Here is an 18,360-nt window from a genome sequence, read left to right on the forward strand (position 1 = left end):
GAGGAATGCTTTGGAGGATGCTGCACCTCCCACCGCATCCTTTCCAGGGGGGTTCAGGGTTGTGCACACCCAAGTCCTGCCCTGATGAGATTTGGGGAGTGCCCTGAGGCACGTTTGGACTCTGGAGTCTGGAAATCTCCTGGTGTCCGCCAGTCTAGACATAACTAGTTAGACCTGCTGGTAATTAAAGTGCTGTTATTCTCCAGGTTTATCATAACATTTGGAGAGTTGTCAGCATAAAACTTACTTGTATGTTCTCCCTAATGACAGTGCTGATATAAGGAATATTACTTGTGTTGAATCATGAACGTTTCCAAAGATTTTTGCATGAACCTCAGGTTCTGAAAGTAGCAGGTTTCTATGTTCAAAGACACGGTGATGAGCTATACACATGACAAAGTGAGCCCCTTCTCCTTCGTTTATTCTCACTTTGATTTGTTACAATTTGGAAGGGAGTGAGGGTTGAGGTTTTTCTTTATAAGCTATGGGCCGTCATTTTTTTACAAGATTCAATTATACTTGTATGTAGCCTCATGCAATGATGGGAAATTGTAATTTGCTTCTTTAAAGCATTCTTTGGGTGGAGATGAGAGAGGAAACACCTGTAAAACAAGAACAATAGATGTCTGATGCACAGGAAGCTATCCTCTAAGCACCCACCAGGCGGGGAGGGAGAATGTGTTTATTTTAAGTTTATTTTGTGTAAAACTCAGATAAATTAATCATGGGACAATATTACGTAGTCTTCGGTTTACTGCTTTCAGAAACTAAGCTGTCTGCATTAGTTCAGAATTGTGTGTAAATTTGTCATTTAAATGCCAAATTTAAAAAAGAACATTACTTGACAGTCTCACTATCTTTAGCCTATCTTGCTATGTGCCTTTTAAGAAGAAACTCATTAAGAATGGAAAGTACAATGAGATGTGACTTAGTTTGCTTGGTTATTTTAGGCTTCAGTTTTTTAACATAAATGATTTTTTTAAAATGCAATCTTTCAGTGTGTACCTTAGCATATATATTAAAAATTGTATTTTCAGATTTGGGTCAGCTGAAGAAATCTCCATGTTTGAATAAAAGTAACATATTAAAATAGCTGAAATCAGAGGATGAGTGGAAATAAAACTTTGAATTGGCCTCATGCTCACGCAAAGTCATGAAGAGAAGGTTTAACTGAGTCTCTGGCCATCGTTTTTTGTGCTAGTAGATCTTTCTGTAGCAAAACCCAACATGCCTTGTAGAGGCACTAAATCTCCTACCAGCGTTTAAATCCCAGATGTCGTAACTCTGACCAAATGTTGAGAAATGTTAAACCGTTTTTAAAGGGAAGAAAGGAAGATGGGGGTGTGTGTGTGTGTGTGTGTGTGTGTGGAAACACCCCCAACAAAGCCCAGACCACGAGCGCTACCGTACACTGCTGCCAGAATCTGATCTAGGTCTGCACAAATCAGAATTTTGGTTCTGACTAGGTCTGAGGTGCAGATGGTAATTTTCTTGGGAGTTGAGAAGAATAATTTCCTAAGTTCATCTCTCTCAATTATAATTGCAATGTAGCTGAATTGCAGATTACCAAATCACATAAAATTAAAATGGTACAAATACAAGGAAAAACGTAATGGAGTTGCCCTGTTATTAAATGAGAGGTATTTTCATGAGTGGATAATAGCATGGCGTTTTGTCACTGTGCTTAGACATGTTTTACAAGTTTGAATAAACTCAGGCAGATGGTTAGTGTCAGCTGGAGGAAAACTAAGGCCATATGCTAAAATATCTAAAAGGTGGGAAGTTATTGTGTTCAAGTGTCATTAGATGGTTTTGTTAAAGCAAGAGAAAGAAGAGACTCTCATCATTATTCAAATTTCACATTTCTTCATAACCAGTTGTAGACAACCAGTTAGAAGTAGAACCAGTGTAGGATGACTACAAAAAAGCCAGTAATATCCCTTGAGGCTTATTTATACCAGAGGACTTTTGCCGTTTCAAGGATAAATGGTACAGCTAATCGGCTAGTCACTGCAGCAGGAACTGCTGACTGCTGCCAAAAAGCTGCTGGTTCAGCATGACCAAAATAGGAAATTATGGAAATGATCAAAAAGGCCAGTCCATGCAGACTGGACAACAACAGAAAGCACGAACCAAATATGGAACTTACTATCACTGGTATTAAAGTTTAAATGAAGCTGAAGTGAATCCATTCCTTCTCAATTCCATAAAAAGAAAGGTTCATGACAGAAGGTTAATTTTCAAGACTTTCACCTTCCATATATTTTCATGATGTCTTACAGAAGTCTCAGAATTCAACAAATTGAACAGTCACTTTTCTTCTCTTTATATAATAGGGAAGTAATAATAGTACGGTTCCTTTAGGTAGAATAGAGAAATGTTGGTGTGGGATTTTATAACCTTAAAAGGAGGGGGGGTGTGGTGTTAAGAATTGCGAGCTACGTAAAGAGTTTCAGGCTAAATACTACTTGTCTATATCATACCATGCACTGCAGTTAAATCATTTAAAATATTTTGATAAAAAGGTGTTTGGGAGCTCTTAAAGTAGTAGTTTCAAACCTCTGAAATGTAAAAGGCTGTTACACGAAGCCATTGATAACTACCAGCTGTTACATAAAGCAGTTGGTAACTACGTAGTGGTGCATAACTACAGTATGTAATTGAGAAGAATTAAGTCCCTGAAATATAGGTTACTGTATCAAACTAATCATTTTATATTCTTTCTCTTTTTAGATATTAAAATAGAAATCAGCTTATGATTTTGTGAGTTGATTTGTATCTGATTACTTTTTGTACCTGTAGTGTGGCAGGGAGGTGAGACTATTGCATCTTAACTACAGGGGTGATAAAATAACTAGAACTAATTCTTAAAAACAATTTTCCTTTTTTATTTTCGTTTTATTCGCTAGGTGGTTGTGGACACAGCACAGATTGAAAATAAAGAAGCCTATGCTCCTCAGATAAGTTTAGAAGGATCCAGAATTGTGGTGCAAGTTCCATCAACTTGGTAAATAAAAATACTGTATTGCAGATTATATGAATAGCTATGACTGAAATATATACGGAAGCATATTGCAGTGCAAGTGGAAGAGAGAATGCTATGCAGTTATGGCCTGTCTTCCTTAAGTTCCTTTATCTGGAACTGTTTGACTACCACCATTCCTGACAGACTGACAGTGGTACTTCAGCTGTCTTTGCGCTAGCGCTGCCTCTGTTGGAGGCAATAGAAGAGAGGCAGTGCTGGGGCACTAAAACACACTTTTAAAGAAAAAGTAAAAGCTTGATGATGAAAGAGAAGGTTTTGAATAAGAAATCCAATAACATTCCTGTTATGCTCCTCCCTGGCAGGTCCTCACAGCTTTTACCTCAGGAAGGCCAGGAATTACATGAGATTAATGAGACCTTTAGCTCTTTCTTCACTGAGCTGTTCTTTAAGCACGGTCATGAACCGCAGAACTCTGTGGTCCAACACACGCTATTCCTATCAGTTTAGTTGACTGCCTAGGAAAGAACAGTAGGATTAATCTGCAGTTTAGGTGAAGATTTCTTCCCTTTTGAAACAGTGATTTGGAATTGGAACACTTCCTTTCTCTTACTTTGGAGTACTCAGTGTTATGAGTTTCAATGCAACCACAGTTTGTTCATCTGAATCCTTAGTGAGATAGCTTGTTACTAATGGTACCAGTGGTATCGCCAGAAGTGTGAGTCAACAGATAGATAGTCTGTTTACCCAAATACATCTTTAATTCCTCTATAGGGTATAAACTGGCACTTCTCTGTTCTCTTTATGTAAATGTCTCTCTTATGAAAGAATTAAAAGCAGAGTGCTTTGAGCCAGGCTTCGTGCGCTCTGGAAGAGCTCCGCCTGCTGACACACAGCAAGAGTGCCTCTTTACTCGCCTCTGCTGGATGGGCTCATTAAGTACTTGACAAATGTGCTAATATTTAGATTTAAGTTATTCTGGTTTCACCTCAAATTCAGTCCTAATTCTGTGCCATTAATGAGGAAAATTCACTAATCCTGCATCTTCACAGCTCAGTGAAATCTTCCCCAGACTGTTGGATATGCTGAATTATTTTCCATGCGGAGTCTGTCAGGCTGGGGGTTCTTAAGCGTTGGACTCCATAGTGCACCCACATGCTAGCGTTTTGTCAGGTTTGTTGAGTGCTCTTGCCTTTTTCCAGAAATGGCTTTGTGTATTTGTTATTTCTTACTGCTGTGCCTGAATTATGCCTGTTCAGCTAAAAGAGCTAATGGTTAATCATGATTTTAAAATAGATTATATAACTCTTAATTTTACAGTGAGATGATTTGTATATTCAAAGCAGAAGAATCTGGGGCTGCAGGCGTAGTCTTTAGGAACACTCAGGCATTCATATGTTATGCTGCATTTACTAGTTGCACCTCTGTAGGACAGTAGTGGCCTTTTATTATCTGACTAGTATGGTAAATTTTTTAATGTAAAAAAGAAAAGCTTGGATTTTTAAGTTAAACTTAATGATTACAGGTGTCTGAAAGAAGATCCAGCAACAATGTCTTTGCTACAGAGGAGTCTGGATCCAGAGAAGACTTTGGGACTAGTAGATGTGCTCTATACTGCTGTGTTTGACATACAGAGGTGGAAGGAAGGAAGGTACATTTCCTCTTGAGCCTCATGCTCTACTTCCCTAGTTTAAACAAAGCCATCATTGTTGAAAGATCTGTACTGAGGAATTTGATAGTACTGGTTCATTAGAAGGAAAGCAGTAGTCAAACTGAGTGAGAAATCGGTAATCTGCATAGGCACCTTGTGGGTACAGGCAGAGATACAGCAGTCATTTTAAAACCAAACTAGCAACTTATCCAAGTGTACAAAAGTATTTGTTTCTCTCTTAAAAAATACTTGATTTATAAAATTAGTCCCCATGTAGGTCTTGAAGCACAATTAAAATTTCTTACGGACTAGAAAGTAGTCGATGCTATTGCAACTACTAGTAATAATTTGCATTGTTACCATAAGAAGCAGCTGATGAATTTGGCAATCTTTGGATTTGTTTCTTCCACTAGTTACCCAAATACGCATTGTCCTCCAAAGTACAAACCCACTTATGTATTAGATGGTTTGACGTACATGTTTTTGTTGATGCAGGGAGCAAGCTTTGCCTTGTATTCAGATCCAGTTACAGCGTGAAATCTCAGACTTTGGGAATCAAGTTGACATGCCATCCGGAAATGGAAGCAAATCTTCAGGTGGTCTACAAAAGACGTTCTCAAAACTGACTTCACGGTTTACCAAAAAAACTTCCTGCTCCAGTACAAGTAATACTGGAAGTTATTCAATCTCTAATACACCTTCCAAAAATGTCTTCATAAGTTCCAACTCAGAGGAGAAAGCTAAAATGCCTGCTAACATAGATGCACGGTTACAAAGCATTTTAAACATTGGTAATTTTCCTAGGACTGCAGATCCACTGCAGTCAATTCAGAGCACAAATAATCAGCTAGTGAATGGGTTTCTAGTCGAAAGACGGGATAATTTCTTCAAACCAGATGATGGCAAGGATGACAAAGGTATGAATTTACCAACTGACCAAGAAATGCAGGATGTTATTGATTTCTTGTCTGGTTTTAACATGGGCAAATCCCAGCAGACTTCTCCGATGGTGAAAAGAAGGAACTCTGTTGCATCCTCTGCAGCAACAGAACCAAAATCAGGAACAGTACAACAGCAACCGCAGTCTGTGTCTCACACACCACTGCATCCCTCTCAGCAAGGCTTGTCACAGCAACAGCAGTCACAAAAGCAGCAGCAGCAGCAAATGCAGTATTACCAACACTTGCTTCAACCTATTGGACCACAGCAACGTGTACCTGCCAAATGGCTGACTAATTCTTCACAGCAGCCAGCCCAAGCTGTTGGAGCCGGATTGTCTCATATAAACCAGTGGAACAATCCTGGTTTTTCAGATTTAAGCTCCGATCTGTACAGCTTGGGTCTTGTGAGCAGCTATATGGACAATATGATGTCAGAGATGTTAGGACAGAAACCACAAGGACCTAGAAACAACACATGGCCAAATCGTGACCAAACTGATGGAGTGTTTGGGATGTTGGGAGAAATCCTGCCTTTTGATCCTGCTGGTATGTGTCTTTTTTCCTTTTTTTGTTTTTGTAAGGATCCTTTTACAAAGAATACTGTTAAATATTGCTAGCAATAACTGTAATTTCCTAGTGCTATCTGCCAGATGCTGGGGTGTTTACAAAGGCAAGCAGGTATTTATATGTATGTTTTTTTCTTTTTTTTAATACAAGGTGAACTAAAGTACAAGCAACTTTAATAAAGAAGAATGGGAACAAATTCCTTATTTCTTGCCCTAGCTGTAGTAGTTCTGACCTTTCCTATATGGACCACATCAAAGTACTGAAACAGATACTTACAGATGATGTTCCTCCTATTGTTAATTTGTAAAATTGTTTAAAACCAAACTCTTGAACTTCCATATCTTACCCGTCCCCAGAATGATCCTTCCTGCTCTTTACCAGTCTTGCAGTCTGGAGCTACAGCCGGATTGCATCTTTCCCCTATCCCTGCATTTCCCCTCCATCACTGTGCAATTCTATGGGACTCATACTGGTTCCTGTTCTACAGCTGTTGCTGCAGTGAAAAGCTTGGATGCCAAAGGATTAGAGACTAAAGAGCAAGTGCCATGTGGTTTGCCATGATGTTGAACCACCAATAAACTGTAAACGTCGAGGGATTATTGTAAAAGATGAAGTGAGATAAAATTTTGTAGCCATAAGCAAATAGCTAAAGACTATGAAATTGACTGTAGAGTCTAAGAGGAGATCAATGAATTCTTCTGATAGTAGCACTAAGAAAAACTTACAAATTCATTATCTTGTAAATATAATTTCGGTTGGCCTGGAACATAGCTACAAAAACTTTGCACTTGTGAAAACTGCCTGGAGGGAGGCAGCACTAGAACTAACAGGAAAACCTTTTATCAAACCATGAATCCGTTTCCTGTGCTCATTTGCGCGCGCGTGTGTGTTAGGACTGTGTAGGTGTCTCAAACTGGCTCATTTGACTCAATTTTGGTAATTATTTTGTCAACTTAGTTGATAAATTAGTGGAGTTTCAGGCAAAAATAGGCATCATAGTTATGTTATCAAAAGCTTCTTAACAATTGTAAGTCTGAATTAGCATCATCTTATTTAAACATACTTACGGTATATACTTAAGGATTATCACAACTTTTAAGGAAGGATAAAATGATTTTCACCGAACACCAAATACACTTTTGTGTGTGTGTGGAAAAAAGCATGTATACAAAAGTCTGGCATTTTGAATTCATTATACTGCTGTAGTATTTTCAGTTTGATCTACGTAAAGCTACTTGTTTTGTTCCATTTGATATGATGATTATCAAGGACTTTGAAAGCGATACTCTGAAAAGGTGACTTAATTCAAGTTGATAAACGGTGCTCTGTGGATTAAGATACATGTTTCTACAGCTGAAGTGACAAGTAACCAGCATTTTCAGATCTGGAGTTTAAAAACTCAAAACCAACCAAAAAAAAATCCAATCAAATAGATTTTTCCACTGGAAAGATAACTTTTCTTCATATAACTTGCCAGGTTGGGCTGTGATGCAGGAATCTTCAATTTAAGCTCTAGTTAGTGTAGTACAGAAAGCTTTAAAACATAAAACACTTTTTCATTTTCAGACTTCCTTAGGACTTTGTACACTTGTCATTTGAAACAAATAGCATTACTTTTTTGATCAATATTTTTAGAGCCTGAAAAGGATATCTTTTTCAGATGCAAATCTGCTAATTAAGAATTTATAAAATTGATGGCTTTTCGTGTCAAAGGCTTAACTAGCTACGAAAAACGTATTTTACAGTACTTCTATCATCTGTAAGAACTTGATGAAGGAATATTGCAGTAAGAACTCGTAGAAGGAATGTTGATGATACCTCCAGGTCTTTTGAGTTACTTTCACAGATATGAAACAATGAAGTCAAGAACATATCTGATAAAAAAGCTGTTTACCCAATATATTTTTACTGAGGTAAAAATTAACATAAGTTGCTATTTTGAAAATAGCAGTGATTACACACTTAATGCAATCCACAGAAAAAAAACCTGGATGCCCTTCAGATTCTATCTAGAATCTATCCTTAGATCTGAGGATCTGCCTAGCTTCCAGCCTTATCTTAAATTGACATAAAGATATTTATGAAAGACCGATTTCTGCTTTCCAACTTGTACATGCTTGTTGGATGTTCTTCAGTCTTCACTCTTAATTTAAAACTGAGACCAGCAAGTCAGCAGCTCTGTGCTTCCTGCCGCAATTACTGTGTGTAGTCTAGACATTTTCCACAATCCAGTCAGATTGCAAAGTTTTCCTCTTGGGGGGAAAAAAAAAGGCAAAAAGAAACAAAAGCTGTGGAATCTAAATTACACTGACTCATAACAGCATTCTTTTTAATACATGAATTATTTGTTCTGATCAATTGAGCATTTAAAACACTTCTGGATTAAGGCTCTTGCTGTGTCTGCTCAAGATCATGCATATCACTTATCAAATGCTTGGGATGCATAAAGCACTTTAGGAATGGGAAGAATTTTTGGTTTTAAGAATTACTGCTTTTTTCTGTAAATATCAATCTTATTCTGAAATATTTTGCAGGTCAGGATCAGAACGTTTTCAAAATTGTTGTCTAGTCTTTGTAGGAAGTGGGCAATTTCTGGGCTGCATGTTCTAATATGATCAATCTGAGATTCTGATTTCTCAAAGTAAGCAGGATCACAACAGAGCTGGAAATCACGTTGCAGTCTGTAATCAACTCTAATAATTGGTATGTTCTTATTCTCTGAGCTTGGGTAAACATACAGACTTAAATTCTGTCAGCGTCTGCTGATGGGCTATTGAACCTTTTGATGTATAGATACGATCATAGTGACCAATACTATTTCCCTGATGGAATGCAAGGGGCAGGTGTTCTTCCATGTGAGAATTATTATTCACCACGTATGGATGGTGCGTATCTACTTTTTTAAAACATTTGCCATTCAGTGTTCTTCACTGCTCCATGAAGAGGTATCAACTGTTGCCTGGCACTTATTATCAGTGAGGGAATTAATTTCTGTTGTGGGCTATGGTCAAGCCTAAAGGATTAAATGAGGGGGATAATTGCAGTAGAAATAGCTGAATGTTAGCAACTGACTTCTTGGTTCCTTTTATTCAGTTGGCTCTGATCCAGAATTTGCTCGCTATGTTGCTGGGGTCAACCAGGCTATGCAACAGAAAAGGCAAGCACAGCATGTCCGTCGTCCAAGCAACGCACGTAGCAACTGGCCTCTTCCCGATGATCCTCATAAAACCTGGCCCTTTCCTGAGTATTTCACAGAAGGGTAAGAGATTGGACAGGCTACACATTTTTATTGTATATGAGTCTATTTTACACTCAAACTTGGGATACTGGGTGCTTTTTCCAGTTGCTGCTGCATCTGTGAAAGCTGCACTTCATTATGTCAAGAGTGAGAAATCTGAGCCGTTCCTGCTTTGCTGATAGTGAAGCACTGACATTTGTTTGATGTCGTCTTTAGAGTGAAATGCATACCGACTTTGACTCGATCAGAGAAAATAAGGAATTTATAGCACAGACACATTCAGAATGGTTTTCTTTCAGTATTTTGAAAACCTTTAAGACCTAGTTTTGATGAAAAGTGATGCTATCAAAGTTGAAGTGCCTGACTGAATTCAGCTTTCCAGATTTTAGCCACTTAATTTTGCTACTATAAGGCAGGTACCTTACAGCAAGTTAGTTCTTCATTGATTTCTTCCAAATCATAACTATTTATTACAACGGAAGTGTTTCAGGATTCTCTGTTTTGTCCATAAAGTAATAGCTATGACGCTCAAGCTAGCTTAAAACCAGTAGGATAAGTACATGTTCTAGCTCAGTTTTGCAATGAAACAGTCAAGTGCTTAGTAATTCCAAAACAAAGCATCACTTTTTTCTCCTTCCTGACCAAGACAGGTGCTTTTAGTTTATGTAATTATTTTAGTAAAATATATATAAAGTGACTGTAACAGACAAAGCAGTTGATGTGATCACTCAGAAGTAAATGAGTTAAAGTATTTGTATTACTAGTACATTTTACCAAGTATTGAAGTTTCTTTGTGCTCTGAGACATCACCTGTGACAAAGATTCAGTGTAACTAACCGGGGCATAGAGTCTGGACCAGGCACTATAAATATGAAGACTAATACAACTTTTTGTCTTACAGTGATGTGACAAATAGCTGGTCTGGTACTCAAGGAGACTCTGCCAGCTCAAGTGATGAGACCTCCTCAGCTAATGGAGACAGTTTGTTCTCCATGTTCTCAGGGCCAGACCTTGTTGCTGCTGTGAAGCAGAGAAGGTGAGCAAAATGAACAGAAACACGTATGGCTTCATAAGATTATTCTTCTTTTGATAATTTCATGTGAGTAGCCACACAAAGGAAATTCCTGCTAATTAGACAAAGTTATGCAAACATCAGTTTGCAGACTATACCTGTGGTATGGATCAATGTATAGTGTATCTGACTTTGATGCTAGGGATTCCCAATTTGAGTTCCCTGTCTCCTTATACAAACTAGCATCTGTGCAAATAGCCAGTTGTTAGCTGACATTCAGTACGTCTAGATGAGATCTGACGCTTTCCCTCTTCCAAGACAATCTGATTTGGATGCCAGTTCCCTCTAAACTACTGAGGCATTAGAGATCATCTTTGAATTGGTTTTCTAAACTGTGTACTTCACTGCAGCTATGTCATGCCCCTAATGATGTGCATTTTGATGCCAGCAACTGCTTATTTCCTGGCTTCTGCTGCAACTTTGTGGCACTCAAGAAATACCACTGATAATATTGTGTAGACTCTTTTGTCTTGCCTACCACCACCATTTTAGTAGTTGTAAATACATTATAAGCATTTAGTCCTTTATTTCTGACAATATGAAGAGGAGGCTTAATTGCATTCATAAATAAGCTTAGTAATTTACAAACTAAGCCAGGATTTTCAACTATGAACAATCCACTTAAAAGTAGTAGTATGAATTACAACAATTGCTTTCTGCTTTTCTGAAGGGCTGGAAGCTGGGTATCTTTGGAACCTCAGTGATTCCATAGGAGAGGGTAATTAAGACAGTAATAAAAGCATGAGGTGAAGCATGAATACCAACCCAATTCCAATTTGGGATCATTCTCTCAAAGCATTTTGCAGACCCGTTTTTAAAAATAAAGCTAGTTCTGTGGCCGAATTTTTGTTTAGATCACAGAATAATTCAGAGTGGATACATTTAGATAGAAGATTGTCTGGTTTTTGGTGACAGGAAAAAGTCAGTGGATGTACTGCCAGTTTCCTGCAGATTATACCTGGATAGCTATTTTTATATGCATTGCCAGAAAGGAAGTGTACTGGAGCTGAAAATAATGAGACTAAGGCAAGCAGGTTGAAAAGAATTGACCAAAAGAGGAGCTGTTTTCTGAATCTTTACCCTTACCAAGACTTTATATAGAGGGGACAGGAATTGAGCTTCAATAAATGCTAAATTGAAATTAATAGAAGAGAGCTATCTAATAAGCAGTCACAGCAAAAAGTAGTAATTATTTGTGGTTTTTTAAAAAAAAAAAAAAGCAGGGAAGGAAAACACAATAAGCATATAATGGGTGAATTAATCTGCCAAGCCACCAGATATAGAGAGGTTGATCATGGAGCGATTCATGGAGCAAGAACAACAAAAGCTTGTGCTTCATTGAATAAAAACTTAAGAGATAGTACTGTTACTTCATCTTATGTAGAAAAACACTCTACAAGCAAGGGCCTGACAAAATAGCATAGCCAAAACTATACCATAAGAGAAGGTGCAGAAGGGTTGAGCATGCCAAAGCTGGCCTACAAAGGACTGCTAACCTATGGAGGCCTGATGATTGGAACATGGCGATATTTTTTTTTTTTTTTAAACTAAGGAGGAAAGGATAAAAGATTTTGTTTTAATCTAAACCTACCCACCTCACACCCTCCACCTCCCCCCCAAAAAACCCTAACCAAAACCAAGAAAACATGGTCAAGGACTTATATTAGATATTAGGTCACAAATTTAAACCAAAGGTGTAATGTTTTTCCTCAGTAAAGTCACTGTGCTTCAGCAGAAGTTTCACTTACTCAATAGTTTTTGTCTTCTCTGTAAAGTTATTTCAGAAAAGATATTTTTAATAAAAAAACCCAAAACCAAACCACAAACAAAAGCAGGTAACAGAAGAAAAAAGGCAATTTCTGGCAGATTTCTTCAAAGCAGGCAAAAGACTAGTCCACCTTCCTTTCACCTCTGCAAAAACGTGTGCATGCTGCTGAAGCTGTAGCTACTGCACTGTCAAGCCTCTGACAGTATTCAGTAACAAATTTCTTTCTGCATTGCTGTTTTTACCTGTACTGGGCAAAAATACATGAAACAAGATGAAATGTCAGTACACATTTGAGGCTGTCAAGTATGACAGACTGAAACTACAGAATGGAATATGCCAGTGGCAGATTAATGTGGGTGACTCATTTTAAAAAAATAATATGTAAATGTCACTCTGTTTGGGCAGAAAACACAGTAGTGGTGAACAGGAACCTAGTACGCTACCATCACCACCTCTTCTTTCTGCAGCAGATGACCGTAATCAGGTAAGCTGAAAATGGCTTTGCTGAGTCACTTTTCCTGTTTTCATTTTGGGGTGGTTTACACTAGGAAACCAACTAGAATAGCATCTGTATCTCCAGATTGCTTACCTCAGCTAAAACCCAAACCATTTGCACTCAAATGCTACTAGATGCTTTTTTCAAAGTTACCACATTTAAATATTAAAATTGGAAATCACTTATCTTTTTCCCTTGTAGCAGAAATTATCACAAAACCAAAGATTTCAAGAGGCAACACAGTCAATTTTAATTGCCTGTGCAGAGAAAACTAAAGTATCACCAGACTTATTACCTGTCTTGCTAGAAACTTTGACTTAGAGCGGAGCTACTGTGTCAAGCAAATGTGCTGAAGTAAATAAAAAGGTTTTTCAGTGGGCAGATATTTTAAGAATTGGGTGTGCTATATATATGCATCAATTTTGCTTTCAAACATTAAGTTAATCTTCTGAAAATGTCCTAAAGAGGGGATAAGGTGGATGTGTTAAGTATTGTCTCAAAAAAGTGGAGCTGAAACAAACAAACAAACAAGAAAACCAAAACCAACTAATTTTGTTTTCTCAGGACAACAAAACCAAAACTTGGCCTCCAAAGGCACCCTGGCAGCATACATCCTCTGTCACAAACACGCTACCCGGTCAGAGTACATCTTTGTATCCTATGAGCAGCCCCGTCAGTCAGTGGAGCGACACGATGCAGATCCTCCAGTCACCTGTGTGGGCGGCAGCCAACGACTGTGCTCCAGCAGCAGGAATCTCCTCCAACTTTGCCTATGCGCAGCAGCAGCAATCACAACAACAGGCTTCCCAGCACAAACAGATGAATAAGGGCTTTAAATCTTTTCCGGTAAAGCACGAACGCAGACCATCTTACCTGCATCAGTACTAGTTGCTTTTCATATTGGAAAATGCAGCACAGGGCCAAACACAAATTACATATACTTTGTTTCACACTTGTGTATTGGCTATATCCCGTTTATCTCATTAAATATGGAATTGAGGGGGTTTGGGCGAGATCTACAAACTCTTGAATTCTGATTTACAGTGCTGAGCAAATATGGCCAATATGTTTGTTTGCTGTACATGAAACAGCCCAAAACTGTGATGTAGAAATGCTTTTAAAAATGTGTATATTGCCTTTACTTTCAAATCCTTTTTTTAACAGAACTGCTGAAGGACTACCACACAAGAAACACTGTATTTTATAGCTATTTTTCATATAGATTTATAGGTAAACATCTTACTGAAACACGTGGAATATGTTGAAGCAAATATATAGTGGTCACTTTGCTCAACACTGTTTCTGTTACATTTATAATGGACAAGCTGTAAAGCCTTTGTATTTTCCATAAACGGCCTGTGGGCAGCTTTTTTAAAATGAAGTGCAACAGCAGCTTTTCATGTGCCACACAAGTGAGTTCATGAGGAAACTGTTGGAGAAACAGTTGTGAAATTGAGTTTTGTGGTAGTTTCCTTAACCTAAGCAAAATCAGCAGAACCACTCAAGCTTGTGTCACAAATGTTATCTGAGCTGCTAGAAGTAGATGGCATCTGTGTGGATAATATGACACTGGTTTTCAAATACATACACCGTTTCTTACTGCTTCATTTGGCCAAAGGTATTATCCACACAGTGCTCCCAAAGTGGGTGAAAGTATAGCCTAAAAGACTACTTGCATATATTTAAAGTCTTATTTCAGATGCTACAGTAGATTAAAAATTGTGAGCTGGCTCAGAAGATACTAAACTGAAACATGGGGTAGCAGTTAGTTAACAGAACATTATTTTTTTTAAAAGGATAAAGTAATTATTTGCAGTCAATATGTGTGCCATTAAGTGAACCTGTGGAATTAGGAATAATCTTCCAACCAAAGTGGATCCGGGGAGAGTGACTGGTGCTTAAAAACTGAAGAACAATGGTAAATATATGTATAGCTATCCCACTGTATATTAATTGAGAATACAGAAGATTCTTTATATAGTTAGAGCTTATTTAAATTTTCATATTTCATCTTTGAGAGAGTCTAAAAACCACAATATTTTCTGGTATAAGAGTTTTGACAGTATTAATCTTATTTTTGTATTTTTCTTAAGTCATATCATTCTAATATGTTAACTACTAGTAAAATGGGTTATTAGTTCTAACTACATAATTTTTCAACGAAGATAAAGCACATTTTTTTGGTTTTGTTTTTACAAACTAAGTACATCTATATCTAAAGATACCAAAAAAATGCATTATATATATATATATAAAGTATACACAACACTAAAACTATTAAACATTTGGGTATTTAAAACCCATCCACCTTTCGTTTGTATGGTGACGGGCTATATTTGCAGGCCCAGATTGTTACCTTCTGTGCTGTTTGAGGATGCCAATGTTGCCTGTATTTATGATATTGTCACCATGTTTTCTGAAACTTCATACTTACCATGTTTACAAAGATTTGTTTGCTGTACATAGACTTTTTACAGTAATGTGCTTTGCACAATCAGTGTGGCTTCTGTCTGTAAATTGTTAATGGTCTGTACTACTATAATTTTGAAAACCCTCTGCTGAAAATGTTAGTGGTTATTTAACTTGATGAATGGTTTTGAGTTTCCTAAATCTTGTCATTTAGATCTAATATTAAATCCTAAATTTGGTTGTACTTACTGGTTATTCGTACTAAGACCAAAATGGAAGTCAATGAAAACACTTAATTTTGAACTTTTTCTAACAAGTGCCAAAACTATTGCTGTAGTTTTTGCAGTTTATTCATAAGTACAAATGCTGGCAAGTTGCTGGACCTACAGAAATGAATTGCGAAAACAAGGTTTGTCTGCATTTTGACCACGTAGGTGCTACTCTGTCCTCTGCTTCCGATCGTTCTGAACACTGGTAACTTTAAGAATTGTTGCACTTGGCAAATGAGTCTTGCCATTAAACTTCACTTACACTGCCAAGTGCAAGGGTTTGGTGCTTAGTTAACTTACCCTTATTGCAGTGCTTCTTGTGAATAGCTAATGCTTCTGAACTGGAACTGTACATTTTGTATTTTAAAGCTTCTGTAAAAGTAAACTATTTGCTTTATTAAAGATATACATTTAATAGGTCAGACCTGTTTAAAATATGCACCTTGCTGAACATGAGCAGCACCTTAAACTGTAACTTTGGTTTGTAAACAAAGATCTTATTTCATTAACATGGGATTATTTAACAGTTTGAAAATTGTCAACTGCCTACTTACTGACTCATCATATAAAAGTGAACTTTATGCACTGTGCAATTTGAAGCATCTTTAACGCTACTTCAAGTAGAGTGCACTGAAGAACACGATACAGGAAATGCCTCAGCAGTGTCTTTGAACCAGTAGTGCGGATGAATGTTGCCAAAACCAAGTCACTTGAATTTTTAGCAAACTCCCCTCCTGACAGAACTATTACCAAGACTGTTAGCTTAGTTGATGTTAATCATGCCACTGGTGTGCAAGGAAGCTGTGCTCTTTCTGGGCAAGAGTAGACAGGCATACAGCTGGACATCAATGCTGCTGACACCCAGGAAGCATATGAATCCTTTTTGAGTATGCAAGAATTTACTTGTTTACAGAGTCTGCAGTACAGAGCATTTCAAGCAAAAAGGAAGAGTCTTGACACAACTAGGGCAAATACAGCCTTCTTTCATGGAAATAAAGGCTCTGTTTCTCCCTTGCACTTAAATGCTCCAAGTTATACAACAGTCCCATCTTCCCTAGAAAAATTAGCATTTCTGTTGCACTAAATCACAGAGCTGCTACTTTGTTGATATGTTACATTAATCCAGAATATACTATAATTTATAAAGAACATCTTAGTTTATTAAGCACAATTTCTATGATACAAAATGGTCTACTGCTTATGTGTATATAGGGTAACGTATGACTGACTTTGCCATGTTGGAGGTAGAAGTTACCTAGCTAAACGCTTATTATTACACAACCTTAGTCACGAATACAAGAGTCCTCCGAAGGCACCTCTGGTCCTGCTGTCCTGGCAACCAGGCTGTTTTCAGAAGGATACTGCATGGAGTTTTTCAGGGGGAAAAGAAGTGTGCTAAATACACCCTTGAGTTCTGCTTACAGTAATGGGGAAAAACCTAGCCTTATGTTACATCAAAAACTACATTCACATTTTACATCTTTAACTTAAAAGGGATGGATGACTCTTTACCTGCCTTTCAAGACCAGTCCTCCTCAGCTCTCAAAGTGGAACTCTAAACTAAGTATTTCTACAGACTGGTAAAGCATCACTGCTCGTATCCGGGTACATGCAGTCAGTCTACAGTCTTCTGCGTGCTGGGGGGCGTTGCATCAGCAATTGTAGCTAAATAAATGAGGTTTCTATGCAGGATATGCTGGTACCTACGAGAGGAAGAAACACAGTATCTGGGAAACGTGTTCTTTTCTAGCCAGCTACCCACACTTTAATAGTCGCTTTTGTAATCTGATCAGTATTTGTGGTTAAGGAAAGAAATAGCAGACTACAAAACAATGATAACAACGCTCAGGGCAAACACCTCCATGTGCTGTTCGTGTTCTAAAGCCCGGTATTCGGCACTGACCTGCGCTCTAACCAAGTACGCTCTCCTACCCACGTGGGACAGTAACCGCGCGCGTTGCCATCTCTGTATGATCCACACGGAAAAGCTGCAGAACTGCGGGAGCGCAGCCCCGGGGCAGGAGATTACACAGCTCCGCCGCGAGGCTGGTGTGACGCAGCCAGCAGCGCCCCGGCCCGGCAAACGCGTCAGCCGGTCTGTCCCGCGGGGCGCCCGCCGGCCCCCGAGCTGGGCTGCTGCGGAGCCACGCGCTGCCCGCCCCCCGCTCTTCCGCACGTAGCGCTCAGCGCACACCGCGGGGAGAACGGCCTGCCCAGCAGGGCTGGTGTCGTACCGACACAGAACGAAACCTCGGCCAGGAGGAGCAGGCAGCAGATCGATTCTGCACGGTGCCGTTTGTGCTTTACAGACCCGCGGAAATGATTTTTTTTTGGGAAGGCTCTCGCGCAGTACAACCGCACTTTCCGTTTAACGGCAGGAGAGCTCCGCAGAGCGGGAGCCGCGTTCCGCTCCCGGGGACTTGGGAACCCTCCGGCTCCCGGGTGGCCCGGAGGAGGCCGGGCAGGGGGGGTCGGACGCGCCCCGGCACCCGCGGGCGCTCACTTACTGCACGCAGTCGGTGGCCCGGCCCTTGCTCTGGTACTCCACGATGCACCGGATCAGCTGGTCGTTCTCCTCCAGCAACTAGGGCACAGGAGCGCGACGTCACCGCCCGCCTCGCGCCCGCCGCGAGCCGTTACCGCCCCTCGCCGCGGCGAGCACGGCCGGCTCTCCCTCAGCCCAGCCGGGACGGCCCGCGCTCACCCGCTGCAGCGTCTCCTGGTTCACCTCCGCCTTCCCGCGCAGCCGCTCCGGCACGAACGCCACCGACATGCCGCCGCCGTCGCCCCCGCGCAAAGGCTGACGGGAACCGACGGCCCCGCCCTCCGCAGACTCCGATTGGCTCCCAGGGGCCGCTCGCGCACGCCTCACCCTCGTGACCGGCGGCCGCGCGCCTCGGCACTTCCGTCATGGGGGACGGGGCCGAGCCACACGCGAGGCCGGGTGCGGCCGCACGTGCCCGCCC

The 18,360-nt window shown here is 39.7% G+C and overlaps 2 protein-coding genes across 10 annotated transcripts in view; one reads left to right on the top strand and one right to left on the bottom strand.

Moving 5' to 3' along the window:
* Positions 1-15,951, top strand: part of GARRE1 (granule associated Rac and RHOG effector 1) — a 61,328-nt gene extending 45,377 nt beyond the window's left edge. For 7 of the 8 annotated variants that reach the window (XM_054840667.1, XM_054840663.1, XM_054840670.1 and 4 more), the window contains 7 exons: positions 2,910-3,007; positions 4,509-4,634; positions 5,130-6,121; positions 9,236-9,401; positions 10,282-10,416; positions 12,626-12,704; positions 13,281-15,951. In XM_054840667.1, the coding sequence (XP_054696642.1) occupies positions 2,910-3,007; positions 4,509-4,634; positions 5,130-6,121; positions 9,236-9,401; positions 10,282-10,416; positions 12,626-12,704; positions 13,281-13,604 (1,920 nt within the window). In that variant the 3' untranslated portion in view covers positions 13,605-15,951. The remainder of the gene's footprint in view (positions 1-2,909; positions 3,008-4,508; positions 4,635-5,129; positions 6,122-9,235; positions 9,402-10,281; positions 10,417-12,625; positions 12,705-13,280) is intronic. The other variant, XM_054840671.1, reaches the window with a different exon arrangement.
* Positions 15,952-16,527: 576 nt separating this feature from the next.
* On the bottom strand, positions 16,528-18,227 carry SS18L2 (SS18 like 2). Of its 2 annotated transcripts, XR_008579128.1 has the most exons (4): positions 18,099-18,227; positions 17,902-17,978; positions 16,907-17,097; positions 16,528-16,808 (listed from the first exon to the last, which is right to left on the bottom strand). XR_008579128.1 is itself a non-coding variant. In XM_054840672.1 (3 exons), exons 1-3 carry the CDS (start codon positions 18,165-18,167, stop codon positions 17,010-17,012), a joined length of 234 nt encoding a protein of 77 aa, XP_054696647.1. In that variant the 5' UTR covers positions 18,168-18,227; the 3' UTR covers positions 16,528-17,009. The 2 variants fall into 2 exon arrangements, 1 of the variants encoding a protein (XP_054696647.1); XM_054840672.1 differs by having other exon boundaries at positions 16,528-17,097.
* Positions 18,228-18,360: the final 133 nt, after the last annotated feature.

The sequence above is a fragment of the Grus americana genome, chromosome 13 (assembly GCF_028858705.1).
Source record: "Grus americana isolate bGruAme1 chromosome 13, bGruAme1.mat, whole genome shotgun sequence".
Taxonomy (NCBI): domain Eukaryota; kingdom Metazoa; phylum Chordata; class Aves; order Gruiformes; family Gruidae; genus Grus; species Grus americana.